Source organism: Epinephelus fuscoguttatus, linkage group LG4, assembly GCF_011397635.1.
Source record: "Epinephelus fuscoguttatus linkage group LG4, E.fuscoguttatus.final_Chr_v1".
NCBI classification, from domain to species: Eukaryota; Metazoa; Chordata; class Actinopteri; order Perciformes; family Serranidae; genus Epinephelus; species Epinephelus fuscoguttatus.
Window position 1 is genome coordinate 28543560 of NC_064755.1, and position 24464 is coordinate 28568023.

General features: G+C 40.0%; 1 protein-coding gene across 1 annotated transcript; it reads right to left on the bottom strand.

Moving 5' to 3' along the window:
* Positions 1 to 627: 627 nt before the first annotated feature.
* On the bottom strand, positions 628 to 22582 carry LOC125886841 (unconventional myosin-Va-like). The gene is made up of 40 exons (XM_049573175.1): positions 22391 to 22582; positions 21899 to 22009; positions 21108 to 21279; positions 20703 to 20847; positions 18354 to 18510; positions 18129 to 18272; positions 17673 to 17754; positions 17453 to 17560; positions 17227 to 17333; positions 16360 to 16625; positions 16183 to 16264; positions 15962 to 16102; positions 15710 to 15835; positions 15354 to 15437; positions 14947 to 15072; positions 14128 to 14225; positions 13936 to 14022; positions 13706 to 13814; positions 13373 to 13584; positions 13113 to 13269; positions 12056 to 12295; positions 11662 to 11910; positions 10930 to 11023; positions 10352 to 10491; positions 9931 to 10044; positions 8431 to 8565; positions 8230 to 8286; positions 6362 to 6589; positions 6177 to 6244; positions 6020 to 6091; positions 5735 to 5933; positions 5290 to 5383; positions 4734 to 4877; positions 4075 to 4229; positions 3905 to 3994; positions 3667 to 3817; positions 3311 to 3587; positions 2760 to 2934; positions 2586 to 2666; positions 628 to 1665 (listed from the first exon to the last, which is right to left on the bottom strand). Exons 1-40 carry the CDS (start codon positions 22415 to 22417, stop codon positions 1513 to 1515), a joined length of 5457 nt encoding a protein of 1818 aa, XP_049429132.1. The 5' UTR covers positions 22418 to 22582; the 3' UTR covers positions 628 to 1512.
* Between the last annotated feature and the right edge of the window lie 1882 nt (positions 22583 to 24464).

The window sequence follows — 24464 nt, forward strand, 5'->3', positions numbered from 1 at the left end:
GATTCTGCTAACAAAAGAAACCGGATGCAGACCTCAGTCAGCTCAACGTGTGTGAACGCACCGCAGCCACTGCTGAGTCCCCTACTCGTTTTAAAATGATCATACTGAAGTGAATATTTCACCACTTTATACCAACTTTTCCCACAATATCACTGCATCTGCAAAGCTGAGAAGACAGTGGCAATGCCAGTTTTACAGGGAGACTTGTACAAGGAAATACATGAACACATTCCTGGTGTGCACAGCTGTGACACTAAAAACTGAGATTAATCAGTGATGAACTTTTAGGCATTTTCATATGTTAAGCAAATGCAAATATAGAGCAGTGATAAACATGCTCTTGCAGCTTAGCGCATGGTGAGGTCTAGATATCACTTAGTTTGGACGGCAAAATGTCAGTTACATCAGTCCAGTACATGTAGCCTATATTTCCTAATCCTAGATCCCCCAAAGTTTTCGATGTTGAGGACTTTCAAAAAGAGGAGTTTTTAAGTCTTTGCATTTAGTCTCACAGCTCTTCTCCCAAAAAGACTAGGATTAGAGTGCACATTTTTTCTGTTAATACAAGTCCATCTTATTGCATAACTATGACTCAAGCAGTGTGTCCATGTCCACTAAGAGAATAAAACTAAAACTTAATTAAAATATTTTACATTTTCTCTGGGACTCTGTGATAAATGCACTATGAAAAAGTCAGAGCTTGAGGTACCAGATGAGTAACACATGTTAAGGAAGTGAAACTCTTTGTGTAGCATTTTAAGCACTTAAACCATCGTACTGAAAAGCCAGCCTTTAATATGACCAAGAACATGAAGACTGGTTAAATATACACTTGAGTCATATCCTGTTCCTTCAGCTTGTACTGACATAAATACCATCACCTGATATATTAACGGTTACAGAAATAAAACAGAATTTTATCTTGACACGTTTTCAACAAATGCACATAATATTTTAACATAGCTCATAGTTAGCCTTTGTTTAAAAGATCTGTCCGTGGAGACTCATTGTTAGATACATTTATCTATCCCAACAATTAGACACATCTGCATGTTAACATGTGAAAAGTCTTTTGAAACAAATCCCCAAACACCTGAATGTGTGACAGGTGCGTCAGACAGATTGAAATGTTGTTACCATAATCAAATAAATATTTCAGCAGTGTTTCATGATGTGACAAGTCACATTTCCTTACTTGAGTTTTGGGAAATTGAACCTATTACTTTACAAAATAAAACCAACACCTGTATCAGCGATACATGTAGTGCAGCGTGAGATGACCTTTGAAATGCTTTCTTTGCAGTTGCACCATTCATACAGTTATGAGTCTTTGGCTGTGCAGTGCTGAGAGGTTAATACATAGATGTATGTAAACAATTTATCCTTACTCTGCTGCAGTCCTGCAGTAAACAGTGAGAGTGAAAACATACAACACTGGTAGAAGCTTCGGTGAAAAACAGTATTGGGTGTTTTTACTCTGGTAAACAGATTTAAGTGCAAGAAGTGTCTGGTCTAGATGCGGGCGAGGAAGCCCAGATTGAGGCTAGCAGGGATCTGGATGGCCTCCAGAGCCACAGAGGAAGGTGTGAAGGGGATGGTGACGGAAAAGATCTTCTTGGCATCCATCATCAGAGTGGAGGAATCGACTCTGTCTTTCAAAAGGTCCTGAAATGTGAAAAAAAAAACAGATTGAGTAGAAAAACATGATAAACAGCCTTAGTGAACACAAGACTAAAGAGCAAATCTATAATGGATGGATTGCAGTGACTGACAGGACCATGAATTGTGCATCAGTTGCTGTTTGTCTCGAGGTTTGATCCACAAAAGATATTAGAAATAGAACAGCACAAACATGCCCACAGAGTTTTGCAGCTGAGTTCAATTTGCCCTTATTTTGCATCTGATTGTTATTATCTATGTGGCAAAGTATAAATGGTCCCTTTGTGCCAAGAACACAGAGGGCAGAGCAGTGGCAGAGAGAAGAAGAAAGCTGAAAATGTTCAGATTGTGAGCTACGAGTCCTGACTGAGAGGGGGCAGAGGCAAGGCATCTGATCGTGACAGAGAGAAAATGTGTTTGGGATTTAATATCACTGTCTGTCAGCAACTATCACCAACTCTCTGAAGATGCATAGAACTGGGCCAGTTTGCACCAAATGTATCCAGAATTTCTTTTCCACTCATTTCGGGCATGCCAAAGGATGGGACAGTTTTGGGACAAGATTTTCGAGACATTTTCGTACATGTGTAATGAAACTATGGAGTGTACATGCTCCATGTTTCTTGTTACTTGGTTGTTCTAAAAACCTAGTAAAGTAACTGAATGATAACAGTTTGCACCACATGTATTTACATTACCCAGTTTAAATGTGTAATTAGCGCAGGAGCACCAGGATGCTATTTGCCCAGCAGCACAGTTAGGGGTGCATTTCACCCTTTGTGGGTGCTTTGAGCATTACACAGTTTCTTTTTGTCTCATATGTGCAGGTTTAGCAGCTGCAAAAGCTGTGCGATCCTTTTGTGAATTTGCCCGTAAGTGTCAAAGAAGCCGGCAATCTTGTCCACACCTACAAAACCTCTACTCACTTTAATCATTGTGATGAATGTGGTGGACACTCGTTCTTCAAACTCAACCACCGGAGTGTACAGAGTCAACACTTTCACAATCTGCAAAAAGAAAAGACACAACTATCAAACACCAGCAGCACATCATCATCATGTACAGAGATTAAAAAGGCTGAGAATTTACTGATGACGGACCTGTACTGTGGTGAGTGCAGAGCACATGTTGCAGATAGCGAGGGCGTCTGCCTGAGTCTTCTTCTTGATCTGCAGGAGCTGTGCAGCTTGTACAAGAGGCTCCAGAGTCTCCTTGGCACCGCAGTCTGTCAGCCCCCTCTCCGCCAGCCACTCCTCCAACTGCCAAACATTGTACCTGAAGCCAGAGGCATTGGACAAACAATTGAGACGGAACCGAGGTACTGTCAAGCAAGGTCCAATCTGACATCTGTTCTGTGACACCAGAGGAAGGTTAATGTTCATGAACAAGTGCTGCCTGTATGACAGAGAAAATTATTTACTGCAGTTATTAAAATATGAATGTGCAAAATGTTATTCACTGTCCAAAACCAGGTTGTCCTATCACAGTGTGTACTCATATGTCTGGGACAAAAATTGACTAGCTGACCCTTTCCATGTTGCCTGATGTAAGCAAGGGCTCAATCCAGACACACTTCAGTCCACACTTGTCTGCCCCTACTATTTCATTGCTTTAAGTACAACAAATGACCAGTGATCGTTCTGTGCATTACCTGATCTGCAGGCCTTTACTCCAGGAGCACATGTCCTTCCGCAGCAGCAGGTGGTTGAGCGTGACTGCACAGATGATGTAAAACTGCTGCTTGACTAGCTGTTTTATGAGCTCCATGTCCATCCCGTGCTGATTCATGGTGGTGTGGAGGAGGCTAAGACGCTGCAGCAGGACTTCCACTGTAACAGCCTCATGGAAACTGGTGCTTCTCTTTCTCAGGCCTGTCGGTTTGGACCCCAAAACACCCTGGATCGTCTCTTGCTCCAGCATGCTCGCCACTACAGGAAAAATACATTTTATGTGAGTGTTATGAACACTATGTTAGTTAATACGTATAGTGACATTAGTTCTCCTCACCAATCAGGGGCTGCAGGGTGTCCTCTATGCATTTGATGAGCTGGCGGTAAATCTGAATGGCTAGATCACCAAAAACTTGGTGGTACTCTGACAGTTCAAAGTTGGCCAGGCAGTGCTCGTTCTGCTTAGGAGTGTTGTACTGAATGAAAGCCTACAGTAAACAGAGGTTGTACAGACATCCAGGGTTAATTAAGGGATGTGCAGCTATAAACATAACTCAAAGCCCTCTGAAGCTTACCTCATCCCCACTGTACTGCTTGAGACAGTGCATGAACCGGCATGTGTTGGCCAGCCAGAAGGACACCACTTCAAAATCACCTCCTCTCCTCTATAAAAACAGGATCAAAATTAATTCACAATAAAAGCATCAGTCACTTTCTTTACACACATCAAAGTCATATACTGCACCTTAATGACGCCTTTGATGCTGCTGATGGTGGAATTGAGCAGAGTGCTGAGTCTCTGATCATCATTCACATTGTCTGCATATCGCACGCACATGAAGATGATGTAAGCTGGGAGCCCAGGGGTGAAGCTGACTGCGACACCACGAGGCTTCAGATCTGAAAAGATTACAGTATCTTAATGAGGTCATCCAGAGCAGTGGTTCGATCCCTGACTCTTGCAGTCTATATTTCTCAATATCCATGGACAAGATATTGATTACTGTAATTTTATCATGTTAATCTGTTCTGTAACATGACATCTATTGTACGTCTGTCCATGCTGGAGGAGGGACACCTTCTCAGTTGCGCTTCCTGAGGTTTCTACCATTTTTTTTTACCTTATTAAAGGTTTTTTTGGGGGGTAGTTTTTCCTTATCTTTATTATCCCTAAATATCTGATGAGCAGGTGGCACTTTGCATGGTAGCCTCAGCTACCTGTGCATGAATGTGTGAACATTGTTGTGAAGGACTATGAGTGGTAACTAAGACTAAAAAAGCTCTATATAAATGCAGTTTATTTACTATTTACCAAATGATGTGTCTATCAATGAAAAACATTTGCATGCAGTTCTAAAAACACTTCAGAAAATTATTTGCTCCAGCAAAACAGGTTTAACATACCTACGACCAGACTCTTAAGCAGGCGGCTCTCGTCACCCTCCCTGTACTCCAACATGCCCCGATACTCTTTCTCCTTGCGGGTGATATTCACTGCTTTGCCTGGAGTCGTCATCACAGGGGCTTTATTCTTTTGCTGAGCGTTTGCTAAACACAACAGAGACACAATGTAAGAAATGACAGGATTGATGCTGTGCTAAAACCATCTAGACAAATGTACTGTGTGAACTAAGGGTGGGCAATACCACAAAATTTGGTTTCAAGCTAGAATCAAGTAAAACAGGGCCAGAAATGCCAATACTGATACAGATACTTTTTATTATTAGCGGCTTATGTATTTTTATGTAGAGGAGAGCACTGTATCATGATTTATGAGGTGAATAATCAGTCTGCTAAAGTCACAGCTAATAAGGACCAGTTTGAACCTGACCTGTTTTGGTATTGATCCTATTGACGCTAGAATCGATCTTCAAAACAAAAACTTAGTATCTGTAGTATCAATATTTTGGTATCGACCTGCCCACCCCTAATATGAACACAGTCAGTGCCTGGTGATTACCTTCAAAATCTTCAACTTTTTTCATGTAAAGTTTAAGTTGTTTTTTCAGCTTGCGCATGTTTTTGTCTTGTTGCTCCTGCTGCTCCATGAGTTCCTAAAAGGATGGAAACATAGTAGATTAGAGTGAGGGCAAACCAAACTCTCATACAGTTTTGAAGTGTTAATCATAAAACTGTTCAATTAAAACATCTGTAAATAGCAACAAGCAGAGAACTTTTTTGACCTGTAGAAACTCTTGAAAAGTCTAAAATCATAAAAATACTTTCCTGACTCTTCTGAAAATGTGCACAAATACAGACGACGTCAGAGTCTGTATATGAATCTAATGTTGAGCATAAATGAGCTTTAACTGTTTTTCATGAAGGAGCTCTGCATTGTGAAAATAATTACATAATAACTGATAAAAGGCTAAATGATCCAGATTGTGACCAGTGAGCAGACCCACCAGGTTCTCATTGGTGAGCCGTGTGATCTCATGCTTTAGGCTCGCATCGATACGAGCATCTTCAGGCAGGAGGAGGCTCTGGGCCAGTAGCTTCTGCTGTTGCTCCTTTTCAGCCTTCAACTTTTTTACCTCCTCAGCCAGCTTCTTATTCTCCTCATTGTGAACACGCTCCTGCTCCCTCATCTGGCACTCCAGAAGCCTGGAAGGTGGAGGGATAGCACTCAGTTTCATGTGTCATTAACAAGCTTGAATGCACCAACCAAGTACAGAATATTATGTCATCACCTGTTGGTCTCTTTCAAGCCTTCGTAAGCCAGCCACAGCTCTCCATCTTCATTCAGTGTGTGGATTTCAGATCTGAGGAACAGCATCACAAACCTTATATAACACTAACGGTACCACCTGATGGATTTAAACTGGAGTGAGAGCCACATTGTCTTACCTGTCAACGTCTTGAAATGAAGGCATTTCACTTAGCTCTAACTTCACACCTTCGCCAAGCGCAGAGTCCTAGAGGTCGGTTCATATGGGATAAATTATATCAGGTGTTGTCAGATGCACTAAATGCTAAATACTGACAAAAAATAAAGAATTTAATAAATGTAAGAACATAATTCACTTTCTCACCTTATGTTTCAGAGCCTCTTGGCGGACCATATGCGACCGAAGGAGCAGCACTTCCTCTTTTCGCATCTCCAGCTCCTCATTGGAAGAATCAAGCTGATCCAGCAGTATGTTGTAGGGCAGAGAGCCAGGGGCAGGGGGCGCCAGTTCACTACTCTCATTAGTCAGAGACTTCCGCAGTTCATTTAGATCCTGCTTCAGCTTCTTGTTCTCAGACTCCAGTTCTTGCCGCTGCATTAAAGTGGGATTAGACAAGTTTTTTGCTTTAACTTATTATTTGACGTAACTGCTGATGCACTCTGTAATGGCTATAGAATACTGAATAACAATGGTTCACTATAAGTGTCACTTTCACTATGTCATTCTGTCTGCCTTTTGTATGATCTACCAGGAAATTTAAGTGTTGATTTATGGCACAAAGGAACGACATTAACCACTGTAAATCGTGGTAGCTATCAGTAGCTATCCCCAGTTACCAAACAGTATCAAAGTATGTTAGACAGTCCACATAGCTGTGCAATAATTTTGCCTGTCTATTACATTACAGGTCTGTTTGCTTTGTACTAATGGTAGTTTACTTTGTCTCACCTAAGTGACATCATCGGAGCTGCTGTATTAACGAGCTGGAATACGAGCCGTAGTTTCACCCATACTATCTTTGTTTACTGCAGAGTGTAAATACTTACAGGTGGGTGTGTTAATATTTATTATTGAATCCCAGACATTAGTTTAATTATTTGCTAGGCAAGCAACCCTGATGTCTTTGCAACAGCAGCGCTAACAGTAACACTAAAGTTGTCAGTTTCCACTAAATTCAGAGAAACACAAATAAATCAAACATCAACAAATATTTTTTGTCTCTATTCGCCATCAGTATTTCAATACAAATATCAGTTATAATAAAAACTGTTTTAAGGTTTATTAATAAGACAATTTTTTTTGTGGACATCTCCTTTTTTGGATGTTGGATGAGAGCTTGCCTGGATCCCAAATGTACCTGACAAAGTCATACAATGCTCAGAAAACAAAGTTCATGGCCTCAAAAGCTCCCTCACAGTAGCTCGATGATTTTAGCATGTTCACTTCTGATGGCATATCCACTGAAACGGTGCCCTCATACAAGTGCTTGGGTATATAGATAGATGACAAGCTTTCATTTAATGTACAATTGCTACTCTAGTTATGAAGCTTAAAGTTAAGATTTTGGCTTTTATTTTGGAAATAAAGCTTGTTTTACATTCAGTGCTAAGAAAAAACTGTGACTGATTATGGTGACATATTGTATTTGCATGCAACCTCCTCCATTTTACGTAGCATTGATTCAGTATACCATGCATCTCTACGTTTTATTACAAATGCGAAGTCCCTTACTCATCACTGCATTCTTTATGACGGGTGGGTTGACCACTCGCAGACAACAGCACTGGTATGTTTTTATCTATAGAGTCATACTGGGCAAACTTCCAGCCTACCTTTGCACCCTTCTGTGTGTCAGCTCTGGTAGTTACCAGTTATACTCCTCCAAGTGGATGCTTTATAATGTAACTCTGGGTTTTAATAGATCTGGGGAAAACTGCATTTTTCTACTGTGCACCATGGGCATGGAACAATCTTCAAAAAGATCTAAAATTAGAAACACTTTTATCCACTGATGAAGTCAGTCTTAAAGAATGTGCTGAAAGACGTGCTTGTTTTTCTTGAGAAGCCACTGTGTTTGAATAGTTGTTTTATTGTGGATTTTTGTATCATATGTTGTATTTGTTGCATTTGAATGTATTTAGATTGGCTGCTACCTTGGCCAGGTCTCTCCTGTAAAGGAGATTTTCAATCTCAATGGGATAATAAAAGTAAATAAATAAATAAATAAATACCTTGAGTGTTTCCAAGTCCAGTTCTGCTCTGCCAGCTGTTCTCTGCTTCTCCACCTCCTTTTAACAAAAGTATAAACATTAAGTTAATACCAACCATTTAACTACAAATATCAACCACAACATAACTAATAGCTTGTTGATACAAAACTCTTTTGTCTGTTTAGTAATGTTAAAGACCAATATTGGTGTTTCAGTCCATACTTTTGCCTTTTCTTGTTGGGCTTCTTCTTTCTTATCCAGCTGCTGCAGCAGTGAATGTTTGTCCTGCTCCAGTTCCTTCACTCTCCTCTGGAGCTTCAGGAGGACTGGCAGGTCCACCGTCGCCTGGGTCTCATCCTAACACAACAGAGCAGGCATCGGCTGATAAATCTCTTCACAAACTAACTAGAATGCTGCACTAATAGGATTATTACACAGACAAGGCCAGAAGAAAATCTTCCCATAGCTGTTCCGAGGAATGAGTGTCCAGTGTTTTGTAACCAAAAACGCCTCTTCATAGTGGTTGTATTATCATCAGCATTGTAGATGACACCAAGTTTTACCATGAAAACAAGATTTCCTTGTAATTGACCATTTACACCACACAGCTGCTATTCTTAGTCAATATAGAAAATACAAATGTTTTACAGCCACCTTTAACAATTAAGGAGGAGCAAGTATTTCATTCTCAAAAAGACGCATTTTGGGCTACTTCTGTATAAGTACTACTTTCAAGCTGTTTTGGTACTGCACCATGAGTAGGGTTGGGTACCGAACTCGGTGCTTTACAGGGTAGTAACCAATTTACATCAGTACTACAGAGTGCAGATTCACAATAAATCAATCGATCTCAAATTTCACTAACTGAGAGCTTGTCAAGGTGAGTAAGAGCAAGCTGAAAGTGGTCGCAAATGTGGTTACACCTTTCAAAACTCGACACAGACAACACTCAACGCTATATTTGTATTGAGCCCAACTTTAGTTTCAGTTTCAGGCCTGCTCCAAATTTAAGGTGTTAACACAAACTGCCTTTTGTTTGAGTCTGTTAGCTCAGTGTAACATATAAATTTAAGAACATTAATATTGTATTAAAACATCAGTTTCATTTGGTCCTTTATGGACAGTTTGGGTTGGTGTCCGTGTGTGTGTGTGTGTGTGTGTGTGTGTGTGTGTGTGTGTATGTGTGCGTGCTTGCGTGTTTGTCTTTCCCCAACACCACTTTGCATTCTCATGTTATGCCCTGGTGACAGACTGTGACAGGCTGTAGGTTGTGGGGACAGGTTTGGCAGGGGAGAGGGAGGTAGGGAGGGTTTTTCTTTTGTGTGATGTTTAAAATGTTCTAAATAAATAATATTGACATCAAGGAGTCTGAACTTATTTTTTACAACTGGAAATATTATTTTTTATTACAGAGAGACTTAAGAGCTGAAAAAAGCTACTGTTGGGTACCAAGTGCTGGTTTAAATGTGAATGGTACCCTGGGGCGTCGGTGGCTTAGTGGTAGAGCAGGCGCCCCATGTACAAGGCTGTTGCTGCAGCGGCCCGGGTTCGACTCCAGCCTGTGGCCCTTTGCTGCATGTCACTCCCCCTCTCTCTCCCCCTTTCACACTTGTCTGTCCTACCCATTAAAGGCTAAAAATGCCCCAAAAAATATCTTAAAAAAAAAAGAAAAGTGAATGGTACCCAACCCTAACCAGTATATTGTGTAGTTTCCAACATTACCTCTGTTTGTATGGAGCTGTTGTCTCCCTCACTAGAGCCTAAGCTCTGACTGAACTCAGATGAGTTGCTGCTGTAGTTGGAGTCCGTCCTCTTGTGACCAGATTTGCTTGAACTCTGGTTAGGGGTGAGAAAAAAAACCATGTTATAGAGGAAATAAGTAGCCAGACATAAACCTGTTTCATCATGATAAGCATTTTTCTAATGTCACAAATAATTTGTTCACAGACGCCCCGTTGTTACATGTTTGTACAGGCAACTGGTTTCTGTGTCTCTGTACTCTACAGAACTACTGAACTGAGTCCGTTTGTGGCACAATCTTGAAATTCCCATGTTGTTAAAAGCCAATGCTCAAGATGTATCAAATGACAACTACTGTTGCAATGAATGTGAACACCATGAAGCTAAATTAAATGTTCCTCACAATGCTGACATTCATCTCCTCCTTCAGGTCTCTGTGCCGCTCCTCCAGATGCAGGTGTTCACTCAGCAGGCTTTGGTAGCGAGAGCGCTCTTCAGTTAATTCCTTTTCCAGCTGTTTTGCATTCTCAATGGTTTTAATATCTGAAACAAAACAGTTTTGTTTATCATTCATTTTACATGCAGCCATTACTTAAAGGTCTACTGTATAGGATTTAGTGGCATCTCATTGTGAGGCTGCAGATTGCAACTAATTGGAACTTCTCCTGTGTGCCAAGCATAAAGAAGCGCTAGCGTGGCCGACGCAAAAACAGCAATGGCCCTGTCTAGAGCCAGTGTTTGTTTGTCCACTCTGGGCTACTGTAGGGCAACATGGTGAACTCTGTGAACGAGGCTCTGCTCTGTATGTAGAAATCAATGGCTCATTCAAAGGTAATGAGAACACAATTCTTATTTTCAGGTGATTATACACTCAAGAAAACATACTTATTATATTGTATTCTTTTCTGCCACTATATTCCCCTAAATCCTACAAACTGGACCTTTAAAGACTGTGGATATTATAAGTGAACTGCTCAGTACCTGTTAAGTGATCAGCTTGTTCCAGGATTAGTTTGTTCAGTTCGTCTTTCTCGCTGTTCAGCAAGCTGTTCTTCATATTAAGTTCTTCTACCACCTGATAAAGAAAGGAGGCAAAATCATGTAATCTTAGTCTTTTTCTTATTCATTATATCTTTTGAGGTTCTAGGAAATGACAAAACTGGAGCAAAATAGGTTAATTAAATGCCCAAAGGGTCAAAATGACAAGTTCATATTTTACATTTCATTCTGTCCTTTTGTAATTCAGATGTTTCCATTCTGTCCAGGAGATTTTGGACAAACAGTCTTAAAAATTATAAAACAAATGAGCAGGCAGCTTAAAAAAGCAGAAGATCATGGGATCACACATCTAAGGGGAGAAGCAAATGCCTGGCCCACATAAACATACTTAGATAAGACAAAACTAAACAGCCCACTAATTCAGGAAAACTCAATTTGAGGATGAAAGATAAGTTAATTGGTGACTTGAACACTGAGGAAAATAAACAGAATGCTGCTGTATGACCTTGTGTGCAAAAAACAGTGCTGGCTCCAATATGATTTCAACCAATGTCATTAAAAGGTGCAAATGTATCTCCACCAATTTTATGTCATTAACCTCGCCTACTGCCATTCCAGATAATTATTAAAAAAAGAGAGAGAGAGAGAACTATACGGAAAACTCTAGGGTTGCCTGTCAGTCAAGTTGGATAAATCTAGATGAAGTAGACCTACCTGTTTTGTATGCTCCTTGTAGACTCTTGTCTGTTCTTCCAGGTCTTCTTTCTCTCTGCGGGTGTTGTCCAGCTCCTGCTGAAGGAAAGAGAGCTGCTCCAGCAGCGAGGGAAGCGTCGCTGCCTTGGCTCTGGTCTCCTGCTCTGATTTCCGTAGATTTTCGATCTCTCTGTTCTGTTTCTCTCTCTCAGTAGTCTGAGTCTTCTCCACAAGATTCAGCCTCTCACTGAGCTCTCTGTTTTCTTTATGCTGCAGGGGGGGGAAACACACGCATGCGGTGCATGTGATACAACAACTCCCAATGACCCAATATTTTTCCAGGAACAGTTTAATTTTTTTGGATTCCAGAGCAAACAACTACTTAACTCAGCCAAAACTAGATGCTCATACTCACCTGCTCATTTATCTTGTGCTGCAACTGCAGAATCTTGTTCTCCATGCCAATGTTGAGCTTCTTGAAGTGCTCCACAGAGCGGGCCTCCACTTTCAGCTTCTTTAATTCCCTCTTGGCCTTCATGCGACGTACACAGCTCTGCAGCAGGATGATGGCTGCCATGGTGCGTCTGTAATGCTGTCTAGCCAGCAAGCCTCTCACCCATTTCTGGATGACAATAGCTTTCTGCTCAAACATCAACTGTGAAAAAAGACAAATATTTAGGTTAAAGTTAAGTCAGGTTTATGAGTGGAATGATAATGACAACACTTGCAACAAGTGAATACAAGAGGTGAGGTGAAAATCCAGCAGCCGGGTGTAAAACATTTTGGATTCTCTCCTAAACTTGATGGTAAGATTAAGCCTACGTAAAAAGTGCTAACACATTTTTATCAAGTAATCTGCATTACCATCGTGTGTTTCAGTCTCACGTACTTGTTGCCAGTCCATTCACAGTGTTAAATAAAAACATTTAGCATGTGTCCCAGTTTACTTCCTGTTGCACTGTATGTGAATGACATCAGTTAAAATACCATTTATGTTAGAAGTGTTAACAAGGTCAACAAGGTTAGTATGAATATTGTCAGCCTCTATTCATATGACTTAATGATTAAGACTGCTACACAGCGATCAAGGTTTAGGAAGTGCAAAACAATCTGGTGTACTCTGTGTGCTGCCACTACAAGCCTTTGCTGCCTCAACAATGTTACTAACGGAACCTGGCACATCTGTGCTTCCTTTGAGCTGGAAACTTCTCCATGTTATATTCATGAGGCACTAATTCCTGTTTTCTTTGTGGCACCCATTAAATCCAGTTTGGTCATTGTAATATTCAACTATCAGGTTCCTCTATTGGTTGACCTTAATCAAACTCAAAAATACTCAACAGGCAAGCGAAATCAAGGCTAATGCTGATTGCCTGCTGGAATTATGTTATAAAAATTTAATTTTGACTACAAAACCTTCAAGCACAGGAAACCTTAAAAGTGTGGAGTTATAACTTATCCAATGGCATTACCTTATGGTACTGCTTTCTAGCCATGTAAGCCCTCAAGCAGCACTGAATAGTGATAGCTGCAGAGCGCTGCTGCTGGTAGTGTCTCCTGGCCACCCACATACGCACATTCTTCTGAATGAGAACAGCTGCTCTGGTTCTTCGCAGAAACTTGACATAGCTGACAGGAGAAAAACAAACATGGAAGAAATTTGCTGGATCAGCTCCAAGTTGTTTTATCTGTCAACTTCTTATTCTGCTGCTGTTTTAATGTCTCCACTCACCAGCGTGCCTGGTGACCCCGTACATGTCTCTGTATGGTGATGGCAGATTCCCTCATCCTCAGGTACTTCTTGCGAGCCAGCCAGCAGCGGATGGTCTTCTGGATGCGGACACAAGCCATACGCAGCTTGTCTGAACGCAGCTTCTCCAGGTAAGCCACCTGACCAGCCCTGAAGAAGATCTTGCTTTTGCCAAACTGATACTTATCCTCATCCTAGGAGCCACATTGAATATACATTAGCAAATATAATACGTAATATTTTAGTGGGTCTGTGAATGTTATATCTATTTTGTTACTGACATTATGAGGATGCTTTCATACAGTTCAGACATACCTTTACAAGTTTTTCCAGAAGATTCTTGCAGGTTTGCTTTCTGTCAGAGAGCACATCCTTCTGCTTCATAAGGACCCGATAACGACAGAAGAATTCCTGATAGGTCCATCTGCAATATTCATGTAAATAAGACAAGTTGGATATGTTAATTTCATAGGTCTGCGTCTTCTAAACATACAAATCTTCCATGGCCCTGTGCTCTGTACCAGGTGCTGTTGTTGATATGCTACCTAGATGGGAAGCCTGCTGCAGAGATCCGTATTGTTTCCAGGATGCCACATGCTCGAAGCTGCTGCACTGCCCTCACAGGATCCAAGCTAAATGAAAGATAAAAACATTCATGAAAACACCCGCCACAAAAATGAGTGTAATACTCTTTCATCTGTCCTAGTTGCAGATAATCTAAGTTAAATCTTTCTCACGTGAATGGTGATTTAAGGTCATTTGGCTTGATGCAGCGGACGTAGTGAGGAGTTGTAGCGTTTAGTGTGTCCATCAGCAAATGTAGAGACTGTCGAAACTGAGAAAAAGACAACAATAAATCCTTCATAAGTAAATATGGAAATACATGAAAGGCAAAAAATGCTTGAACTTTAGTTTAAACATGCGTTATCAGATTTTTGTATGACAATCATTTAGGGGTGATCCAGTCATACATTTTTAGTAGTTATTTCCTTAGTGGGGATGTTTCTAACAACTTATATTCCTGACATTAAAACAGAAGTGGAAAACTTAGACTAGTCAACTAGTCTTAAAGTAAGAAAACACTCAGAAAACAGTCAAAATTGAGCATATATTATTAGGGCCATTTGAAATTGTAAATCACATTTTTTAATGTCCAAATTGTATTTTAAATGCTGCTGAAATATGCGGCACTTTCATGAACACTGTATTTTAGTTTACTGTATTTTAAAAGTTAACAAATCACTTATTGAAAACAATATTCTTTAGAAAAATAACTCTTTAGGACATGTGATTTTTACAGTAGCATTTTCATTGGGCGAGTGCAATCACATAAAATTTTAATAAAAAGCTGAATCGACTAATATTTCTGGTACCAACTAGTGAGTGTGGCAGCATTTAATCAACTAGTCAACTAATCATGTACTACCTTAAAGGCAATTAAATCTAACCAGCTGAGAAAACAATTACATTAAATATAATTTTCAGTGACGAGAAGTTTTTAATCATGCATTTCCCCTCACCACCAATGTGATGTTGCCTGCTCTTTGTGCTCTCACCTGAAATCCCACAGTCTTCTTATTATCCCTCTGAGTCGGACCGGCCCTCCCAGTGACACTACTACGCTTGTTTGTAGAACTTGTTGCCTTCTCATCATCCTCAAACAGCTTCACCAGCCAGTCGACCTAAAAAGATCATTTTTCAGATATCAAAGGGACGAAATGCAAAGTTATCACTGAACAGCAGATGGCAGTGTTTTCAATCTGACATTCAAAAGTGGGTGTATTTCCTCCAATGGTTGTGGTTGAACAATTCTAGGGTGTGTGCCCAGGGACTTGCAACACACAAATATACTTAAAATAATATGCTCAGAGTTGAGGAGGCGTTGACACTGAACTGCTGTTACCTCCTTAAACTGACTAATTAAAAAGTTCAAATATTGTGAACCATTTATAAAGCATTTCACCTTGCTCTTTTTCAACACATTTATCTGCTCCTCATTGACTGTGTCCTTGTTTTTCTCCAGGAAACCCTCACACTGGTACTCCACCTAGGCACAAAGGACCAGGTCACACAGTGTTCTTTGACTGGAAAAGTAAAGGTCACATTCATCATTCAGAGTCTGAGGAGAACTGAATTAGTACTGAGCTAGTAAAAAAAAAAAACCATCAAACATCTGTGGTGAAAGCATATAATTTTGACTTTGCAGCCAAAGTGAGGACAATTTCACACTCAACACTTGTGGTGCTCTTCGTTAGAAGACATGAGTCACACATCTGCTGACCACTGAGATGCACCATGAGACATACAGTCATGTTTTACCTTGTCTGCAAAGTGGAGGATGATGAAAGCTCTATTTGATAACCTGGGTTTATCAAAGTGAGCGTTCTGCTTCAGGAGGGTGTTATACAGTTTCTGGGCCCATGTGTCGTCAGAGCCTTTGGGCATCTATGGAAACAGGAAGAGCTGACACATCAGTTATTCATGGAATTACTCATAACCTCCAAACATAGCATTGTGGTGATTCCTCCAGTGGAAAGTAACTGAAAAGAAAAAAGTAAAACTGCCTTTTACCTTGCACTCCTCATCCAGAAGGTCCAGAACACCCAGCTTGGCCTCAATGAGATCAATACAAGGCTGGTTGTCGTCAAAGTCAATCAATGTCCAGGGGATCTCCTCTTTCATGTACTCCTCTTGCTCCAGTTTGAAGACATGCTGGGGGGGTGACAGCTGAAAATGACTTACATGTACATTTTAGCTACAAAATAAATACACTGAGCAAGAAAGACACATACCAGGTTGAACTGTTGTTGAAGCTTCTCGTTGGCGTAATTGATGCAAAACTGTTCAAAGCTGTTGATCTCAAATGTTTCAAACCTGAGGAAAAATACATGTTTGAAGTAAAATATGACTGATCATCCAGGGTACAGAAATGAACAAAAAACATCACATACCTGCAGATGAAAACATACCCATAAATATCAAGCACACCAATGAAGGAATGTTGTTTTGCTGTGGACTTTAAGGCGATGTTAATACTGCCCACAATCCAGCTGAAGAGTCTGGCGTAGATGTGTTTGGCCAGAGCATCTCGGCCATTGATAGCATTCATTTTGGAGACGGACTTGACGAAGGTCTCTGTGGTCGTTTGGAGTTTCCTGTGACATAACCAGTGGGCCATTTCTTCACAGGGCACCCCCATCAGCTCACAGAACACCATCAGGTGGGCATTGTCTGGCTGGAAACACATCAAAGGAGTTCTTCACCAACAAAATGACCATTTGCATATTAATTAATAAGTCATGCTGTGTTACCTTGAATTTGTAAAAAGAAGTTTGTTTTTCTTGCATGCCTTCAAGGAAAATGGCAAACATATTGATTTATTGATTCACACAACTCGTGCAGTGTAATCCAAGTCTCATTTATCCAATTACAGTCACATGCTCAGTATTTCCCAAACACGTGCTTTTTCACTAGAAGTATTTAGTATTTAAAACTGAACTGAATTTGAAACTTATCTATTCTCTCATCAAAGCCAGAGAAAATGCATGTGTTTGAGAGTACTGAGCATAAAGATGGATAAACGTGAACTGGATTATACTGCAGGAATTGTGTGAGAGTTTGCAACCAGATGTTCTGATACTGTTCTACTGTTGTTAAACATGGTCCCCAATTAATCAATAAATCAATATCTTTGCCATTTTCCGTGAAGGCCCACAAGAAAAACAAAGTTTTCTTCACAAATTAAAGGTAACACAGCATGACTAACTGATTCACAATCATTTAAGTCCTTTCACGATAATGCCTGAACAGGTACAGATCTGTGTTTCAGTGTTTACCAAGATGCTGCTTTTGTCTGCTGACTGCTCTTTCACCTCCACGTTGCTAAGATGGAGAATAGCTGCCAGAATTTGGTAAATTGCCATTTGATCACTTTCACTGATTCCTACAATGAAAACAGAACAATAAAATTAGAAATAATGATCAATCATGTCAACCAGAGACAGAAAATATATATGTAAAGTGCTGTCCATTCAACATGTTGAAAATACAAAACTTACTCACCTAACAGTGAGAAGGCCCTCCTGGTATTGCACATGTCATTGGCATCATCCACACCATCTATGACTGGGCTCTGACCCTGGTTAGTACAGTGGAAGTCATCTGCGCAACCTTCAAACATTAATCAGTCATATAAACTATTGTTCTAGATAGACTATATAGATCTGTTTTTTTTGTTTTAAAATCCTGCTAAAAAGACTGCTTATGTTGGTTACTGTCATACCTAACTTGAAGGCTTTGAACTCTGGTAAATGTGAAGAGGCACACAGCTGGTAGAATATATGGTAATTCCTTTCTTCAGGGGCCTAAAAGTAGTGCAAAGAGACACACAATGTAAACAAAGTAAATTACACAATTACTGCAAACATATACAGTGAAATTAATAGCTCTCTGCAAGCACATTGCTTAAACTGATAGTATAAAATAGTTCACAGTTGCTTAAAAAATCCAATATGTTGTCATCTTCCTGAGTCAAGGCTGGGCAGGCTAAACTATGTGTTATGTTGTTTGTTAATACGTTGCTAAGATATACGCGTTACATTTTACATGCACTTGAGTGTTTCAAATCCATTAACTGCCAGCAGAAACATAGATTATAGAAAGATAAGGAGAGCTGACCACATTCTGACACTGAGTCACACACAGACATGTGAGTTCAAATCATAGCAGTGAAATTTACCTGAAACACAACTCTAGACTTTTCCAGTAAGTAGGTCCTCATGTTAGCTCCAATAATACAATGCCTCTTATCGAACCCAATCTCAATGTACTTCCCAAAGCGACTGCTGTTGTCATTCCGTGTTGTCTTGGCGTTCCCAAGAGCCTAGAAGAAACACACAAAAGGCTCTCAGTAACCTTTGTCATTTTATGCTTCATCTTATTTTCCCTCAGTGTTAAATGTTACCTCCATGATGGGGTTGGAGGCGAGGACTCTCTCCTCGACGTTGGCCTCACCCGAGGAGCAGCTGACAGTGGCAAAGTAACGCATAGCGTACTTAGCAGAGACAGTTTTGCCAGCTCCCGACTCTCCACTCACTATAATGGACTGGTTTCTTTCATCTCTGTGTGAAAATATGTGATGACATGAAGCTGAGTATAATTTTATAATACTTTTTTTTTTTTTTTTTACTTCATTCAATACCTGTCATGTGAATAAAAGTGTTCAGTTGTGTAAAATACCTACACCACTCCTCTCTATCCAGATAATTTCTATAAATATACATTTTGAAAATGTTCAAATTACTAAAATATTTTTAAATATACAGTACAGGCCAAAAGTTTGGACACACCTTCTCATTCAATGCATTTTCTTTATTTTCATGACTATTTACATTGTAGATTCTCACTGAAGGCATCAAAACTATGAATGAACACATGTGGAGTTATGTACTTAACAAAAAAAGGTGAAATAACTGAAAACATGTTTTATATTCTAGTTTCTTCAAAATAGCCACCCTTTGCTCTGATTACTGCTTTGCACACTCTTGGCATTCTCTCCATGAGCTTCAAGAGGTAGTCACCTGAAATGGTTTCCACTTCACAGGTGTGCCTTATCAGGGTTAATTAGTGGAATTTCTTGCTTTATCAATGGGGTTGGGACCATCAGTTGTGTTGTGCAGAAGTCAGGTTAATACACAGCCGACAGCCCTATTGGACAACTGTTAAAATTCATGTTATGGCAAGAACCAATCAGCTAACTAAAGAAAAACGAGTGGCCATCATTACTTTAAGAAATGAAGGTCAGTCAGTCCGGAAAATTGCAAAAACTTTAAATGTGTCCCCAAGTGGAGTCGCAAAATCCATCAAGCGCTACAACGAAACTGGCACACATGAGGACCGACCCAGGAAAGGAAGACCAAGAGTCACCTCTGCTTCTGAGGATAAGTTCATCCAAGTCACCAGCCTCAGAAATCACAAGTTAACAGCAGCTCAGATCAGAGACCAGATGAATGCCACACAGAGTTCTAGCAGCAGACCCATCTCTAGAACAACTGTTAAGAGGAGACTGCGCGAATCAGGCCTTGATGGTCAAATAGCTGCTAGGAAACCACTGCTAAGGAGAGGCAACAAGCAGAAGAGATTTGTTTGGGCCAAGAAACACAAGGAATGGACATTAGACCAGTGGAAATCTGTGCTTTGGTCTGATGAGTCCAAATTTGACATCTTTGGTTCCAACCGCCGTGTCTTTGTGAGACGCAGAAAAGGTGACCAGATGGATTCCACATGCCTGGTTCCCACTGTGAAGCATGGAGGAGGAGGTGTGATGGTGTGGGGGTGTTTTGCTGGTGACACTGTTGGGGATTTATTCAAAATTGAAGGCACACTGAACCAGCATGGCTACCACAGCATCCTGCAGCGACATGCCATCCCATCCGCTTTGCGTTTAGTTGGACGATCATTTATTTTTCAACAGGACAATGACCCCAAACACACCTCCAGGCTGTGTAAGGGCTATTTGACCAAGAAGGAGAGTGATGGAGTGCTGCGGCAGATGACCTGGCCTCCACAGTCACCGGACCTGAACCCAATCGAGATGTTTTGGGGTGAGCTGGACCGCAGAGTGAAGGCAAAGGGGCCAACAAGTGCTAAACACCTCTGGGAACTCCTTCAAGACTGTTGGAAAACCATTTCAGGTGACTACCTCTTGAAGCTCATGGAGAGAATGCCAAGAGTGTGCAAAGCAGTAATCAGAGCAAAGGGTGGCTATTTTGAAGAAACTAGAATATAAAACATGTTTTCAGTTATTTCACCTTTTTTTGTTAAGTACATAACTCCACATGTGTTCATTCATAGTTTTGATGCCTTCAGTGAGAATCTACAATGTAAATAGTCATGAAAATAAAGAAAACGCATTGAATGAGAAGGTGTGTCCAAACTTTTGGCCTGTACTGTATATCAAACAACTCTGACAAATACATGGCGCTCAACTTCTGCAGTAGTGGGCCAATCATACACAACATTAAAATGAGGAATGGGGTGATTAGTTACAAGCAAAACCATATACAGTCATTTATTTCTAGATCTGGGACCAAAAAGGGTTGAATGCAGGTATCATTTGATTGGAAAACTTCCAATTCTAATTGGCGCTATTATTTTGGGCGATACCTTGAATGTATCTAGTGCCAATACCCAGTCCTGGATGACATACAACCCAAATATCAGCTTAAATAAATAAACAGTACAAGCGTAAAAGGAAAGTAACATTTGATTGGCTCTGAAATGCAAAATTAAATGTATTGTGAAGTTACCACACCTGGCCATTTGTTTGTATGCTTCCTCTGCCACTGCAAATATATGGGGGTCCATGTCCCCCATGTTCTGCCCACTGTAGGCATTGATGATGTCAGCTTCATAGATGGGCAGGTTCTCATAAGGGTTAATAGCAACCAGGACAATACCTAAATACCACAAGGGGAAAAATTCTCAATTTAACTCTATTAAAATAGCATAAACATAAGTTATCTGACATGGATTTAGATTAATGAACAGTGAGCCCTAACTGGAGTCATGGAGTCACAGTGTGTGTTCCTTTAAGAGGAGCCCGCACCACAATAATCAGCATGATGTACTGTAGATTATATCAGAGCGTACAGTGAGCAGGGCTCCAAAGTCTGCAGTGACAGTGATAGTGTGAGTCAAAGGGGATGAAGCTCATTACCACAGTATGTGTAAATCAACTTGGAGTCGATAAAGCGCACTTTAAGGTTGTGTAGCACTGCAGGCTCGTGGAGGTAGCTGAGAGATGTGAGGTCATTTTCCCCCACCAGGATGTTAGGGTTTCTTAGCGGTGGAAGGTCGTTGGTTCTGGGGTCTATCTTGTGTTCCACCTCCTAGAAAGACACAAGAAGTTAGCTATGAGACTAAAGACAGTAAGTTGCTTTTAATTTAAAAGAAATTGCAAAATATGTTAGGACAAACAGTGGAAATAAGACAAAAAAAGTAAAATAAGTAGCATCAGTACTTTGTGTGAAAGCTAACTAGCAAACACTGTGCTTGGCTTGTTCACTCATGATAATGCTTTGGCCTTATTTCCATACCTGGTGTGCATGCCCAAACTCGACATCACAGCTGCAGGTACCAACAGTGCTGAGAGTAAAACTTACTGTTTACAAGTTTTCATCTATTATTCCACCTATTAAACACCCGAAGCATTACACTGGCTTCTTATATTCAACATTGTCGCAGAGTTGAATACAAAGGCTCAAGGTGTTTGTCTTGTCTGGGAATCTATGTGCATTTACCAAACACCACAGCTGCCTCAAATAATCCCACAGTACACAGAGATTTATGACGCTCCATTGCCAGTGTTCTTGCAGAGAAATATGTGCATGGCTCTCTGACAGAACATCACACACCCATTTCCACCTCAGTGCATCTATCTCCCTCTGTGTGTGTGTGTGTGTGTGTGTGTGTATGTGTGTGTGTGTGTGTGGCATTTGCCTGTCTCACCGTGCCATCATCCAGCTGCACAGTCAGCTTCAGGTCGCCAGGAGTGTAGTCTTTGATAAGCTCTGCTGACTTCCACACGTCTGTTGCATCTGGCAGCCATACACGGGCATACTGATGGACACGGGGGGGGGGGGTCAGAGCCACTCAACCACTGCACTTACAGTAGCACAGTCTTGTACAGTAAAAGTACAGCAGGGACATGTACCACGGGAAAATGGCAGGGTAGCTAACTTGAAGTCAGCAGACAGCAGTCATGCGTATAATGTGGATGGATACGGAACATTTTAAGTGGCTGACACATTAAAAAGCAATAAAATAAGATTTAATAAAACCCATAATTGTTCTGTAAACAGCTCTAAGTGACTGACACATGTAAACGACAATTTCTGACTGATATATTTAACGCTAAATAAACTAGCATAACTTTAGCTAGAGGGATACGTTGAATGAGTTGGACAACCGTCACAGTCTACCTTTATCCGATAAGCCTACCTTGGCGTAAAGTTCAGACGCTGCCATGTCTTAAAAGTCGCTCGAGGAGCCCTCAGAAAGTTTCTCTGCCGGCAGAGAGACGGTTAAACATTTTAATAACCCCCAGAGTGGCAGAGGTAAACTTTTCCAAGCTGCTCCGTCTCCCGGGCTCCGTGCTCTCAGCTGGGAGGAGAGTTCAACTGCTCCTCCAACAGTTGTCAGTCAGCTGCGCGTGCCCTGACACGTTCTGCTCTCGTGCGTCTTGTGTGCCTCCCAGCGGCCAATGCGCTCGCGACAGCTACAGCCACCTGAGGAGAGGGCTGAGGTGGTGTCAACATGACTGCCACGATACAACATGTGCATTATTGATACAGACGGATTGCAAATCACACCACCAGTCGAGCCTAATTATGTTGTTACTCTGGTCAGAATGTATGGGGGATCATTTTACAAAATTAATATTAAAAGGGACAAAGGTCAGAGCCATGGAGTCAACACCGGAGCATCTGGGGGTCAGCAAAAAATAATAAATAAATCATAATGATAATAAATAAATAAATAAATAACAATAAAAAATAATAAAATTAAATTAAATTTAAAAAAGAATGTCCCTAATTTAAAAATTGTGCCATTAGCTACAAATGTCCTCAAAAAGGCAACCCACCTATGTCATGATTTAATTTCTTATTTTTATGTTTTTAAAATAGTCAGTAGCTATATAAAACAAAATTATATGCTTTTTTTCTGCATAAGCTTTAGAATCTATAACTAAAATATAAAAAGTAGGCTGTAGCCACTGAGTCAAGACTGCGGGGGATCAAATCTGCTGAGGTGTCTGGGGTCAGTGAAAAGTAAGAAATAAAAAATTAAAATCAAAATTAAAAAAATAAAATAAAACTAAGTATCTTCCTAATTTAAAAATGGTGCCATTAGCTATATATGTCCTCAAAAAGGCAAACCCACCTATGTAATGATTTACTGTTTCATTTTTATTTTTTTAAATAGTCAGTAGCTATCTAAAACAAAATTATATGATTTTCTACATAAGCTATAAAAATCTAAAAAAAATCTATAAATAACCTATGAAAACTAGTCCGTAACCATGGAGTCAACACTGATCAAATCTGCTGGGGCGTCTGAGGGATCAGCAAAAAAATCAAAAATAGAAAATAAAAAATAAAATAAAAAATATTAGAAAAATAAAAATAAAATTATTACATTATCATAAGAACGTACAGCTGGGGAATCTGGGGGTCAGCAAAAATAAATAAAAATAAATAAATATATAAATAAATTCAATAAAATGCAATGGAAATTCTAGAAGCCAATTCCTAAGATATTATATTATTTATCACAAGCACATACAGCTACATAGTACACTATATCAATATGCAAGATATCTACATGCAAAACTGCAGTATGCCCTAATACTAGAATCTCTACAGGGGCATAAATATAGACGGTGTGGTTGCACTGGCGCACTTTGCACTTTTTTTTAAAGTCAGTAACTAAAACAAAATATATGCTTTTTCTACATACGCTAGAAAGTCTATAAATTAAATATAAAAACTCTTCAAATAAATAATTAATTTCTTACTTTCTTTGTCATTTTTGTCAGACATGCACTGATGATTGCTGGGCAACATGTATGTCAATGTAATGAGTAACAGTCCAGATCAAATCAATATTGCTATCTAAAATAATTGTTGTGATCAGAGGATGACCAGGGCTGTAACTGAGCAAGAATACAAAATGCATTTATATTAATCAAATTGTAACATGGATGAAGGCAAAAATTCTCAGTCCTTCAACATAATTAGATTCATGTTAGGAATTTAGTTATTGAATTAATTTAATTTAATTTCAAATGGAGTACAAAAAAAATCATTTCTCATTTTCATATTGCAGTTTCATAGTATCAGTTTGTCATTTCAGGGTCCAGTTGTCTTGTTCTTTTTACATTTAATCATAGTGTGGTTATTCTGGGTACTTTTCTGTGGTTTTTTCCACAATTTGAAATACTGGGTAAAATTATCCTCCTCTCTCCCACTCTCTTCCTAACTGGCTAAGGCCCTGCTCAAGTATCATTTAGCAG

Bases quoted from the DNA above. Each gene is read 5' to 3' on its own strand.
- LOC125886841 (XM_049573175.1), bottom strand. From the start codon at position 22,417: ATGGCAGCGTCTGAACTTTACGCCAAG. The intron at 4,230-4,733 runs GTATGTTAAACC...TAATCTTTTCAG, and splicing joins GCTTAAGAGTCTGGTCGTAG to ATCTGAAGCCTCGTGGTGTC. The intron at 1,666-2,585 runs GTGAGTAGAGGT...TTCACATTTCAG, and splicing joins CATTCATCACAATGATTAAA to GACCTTTTGAAAGACAGAGT.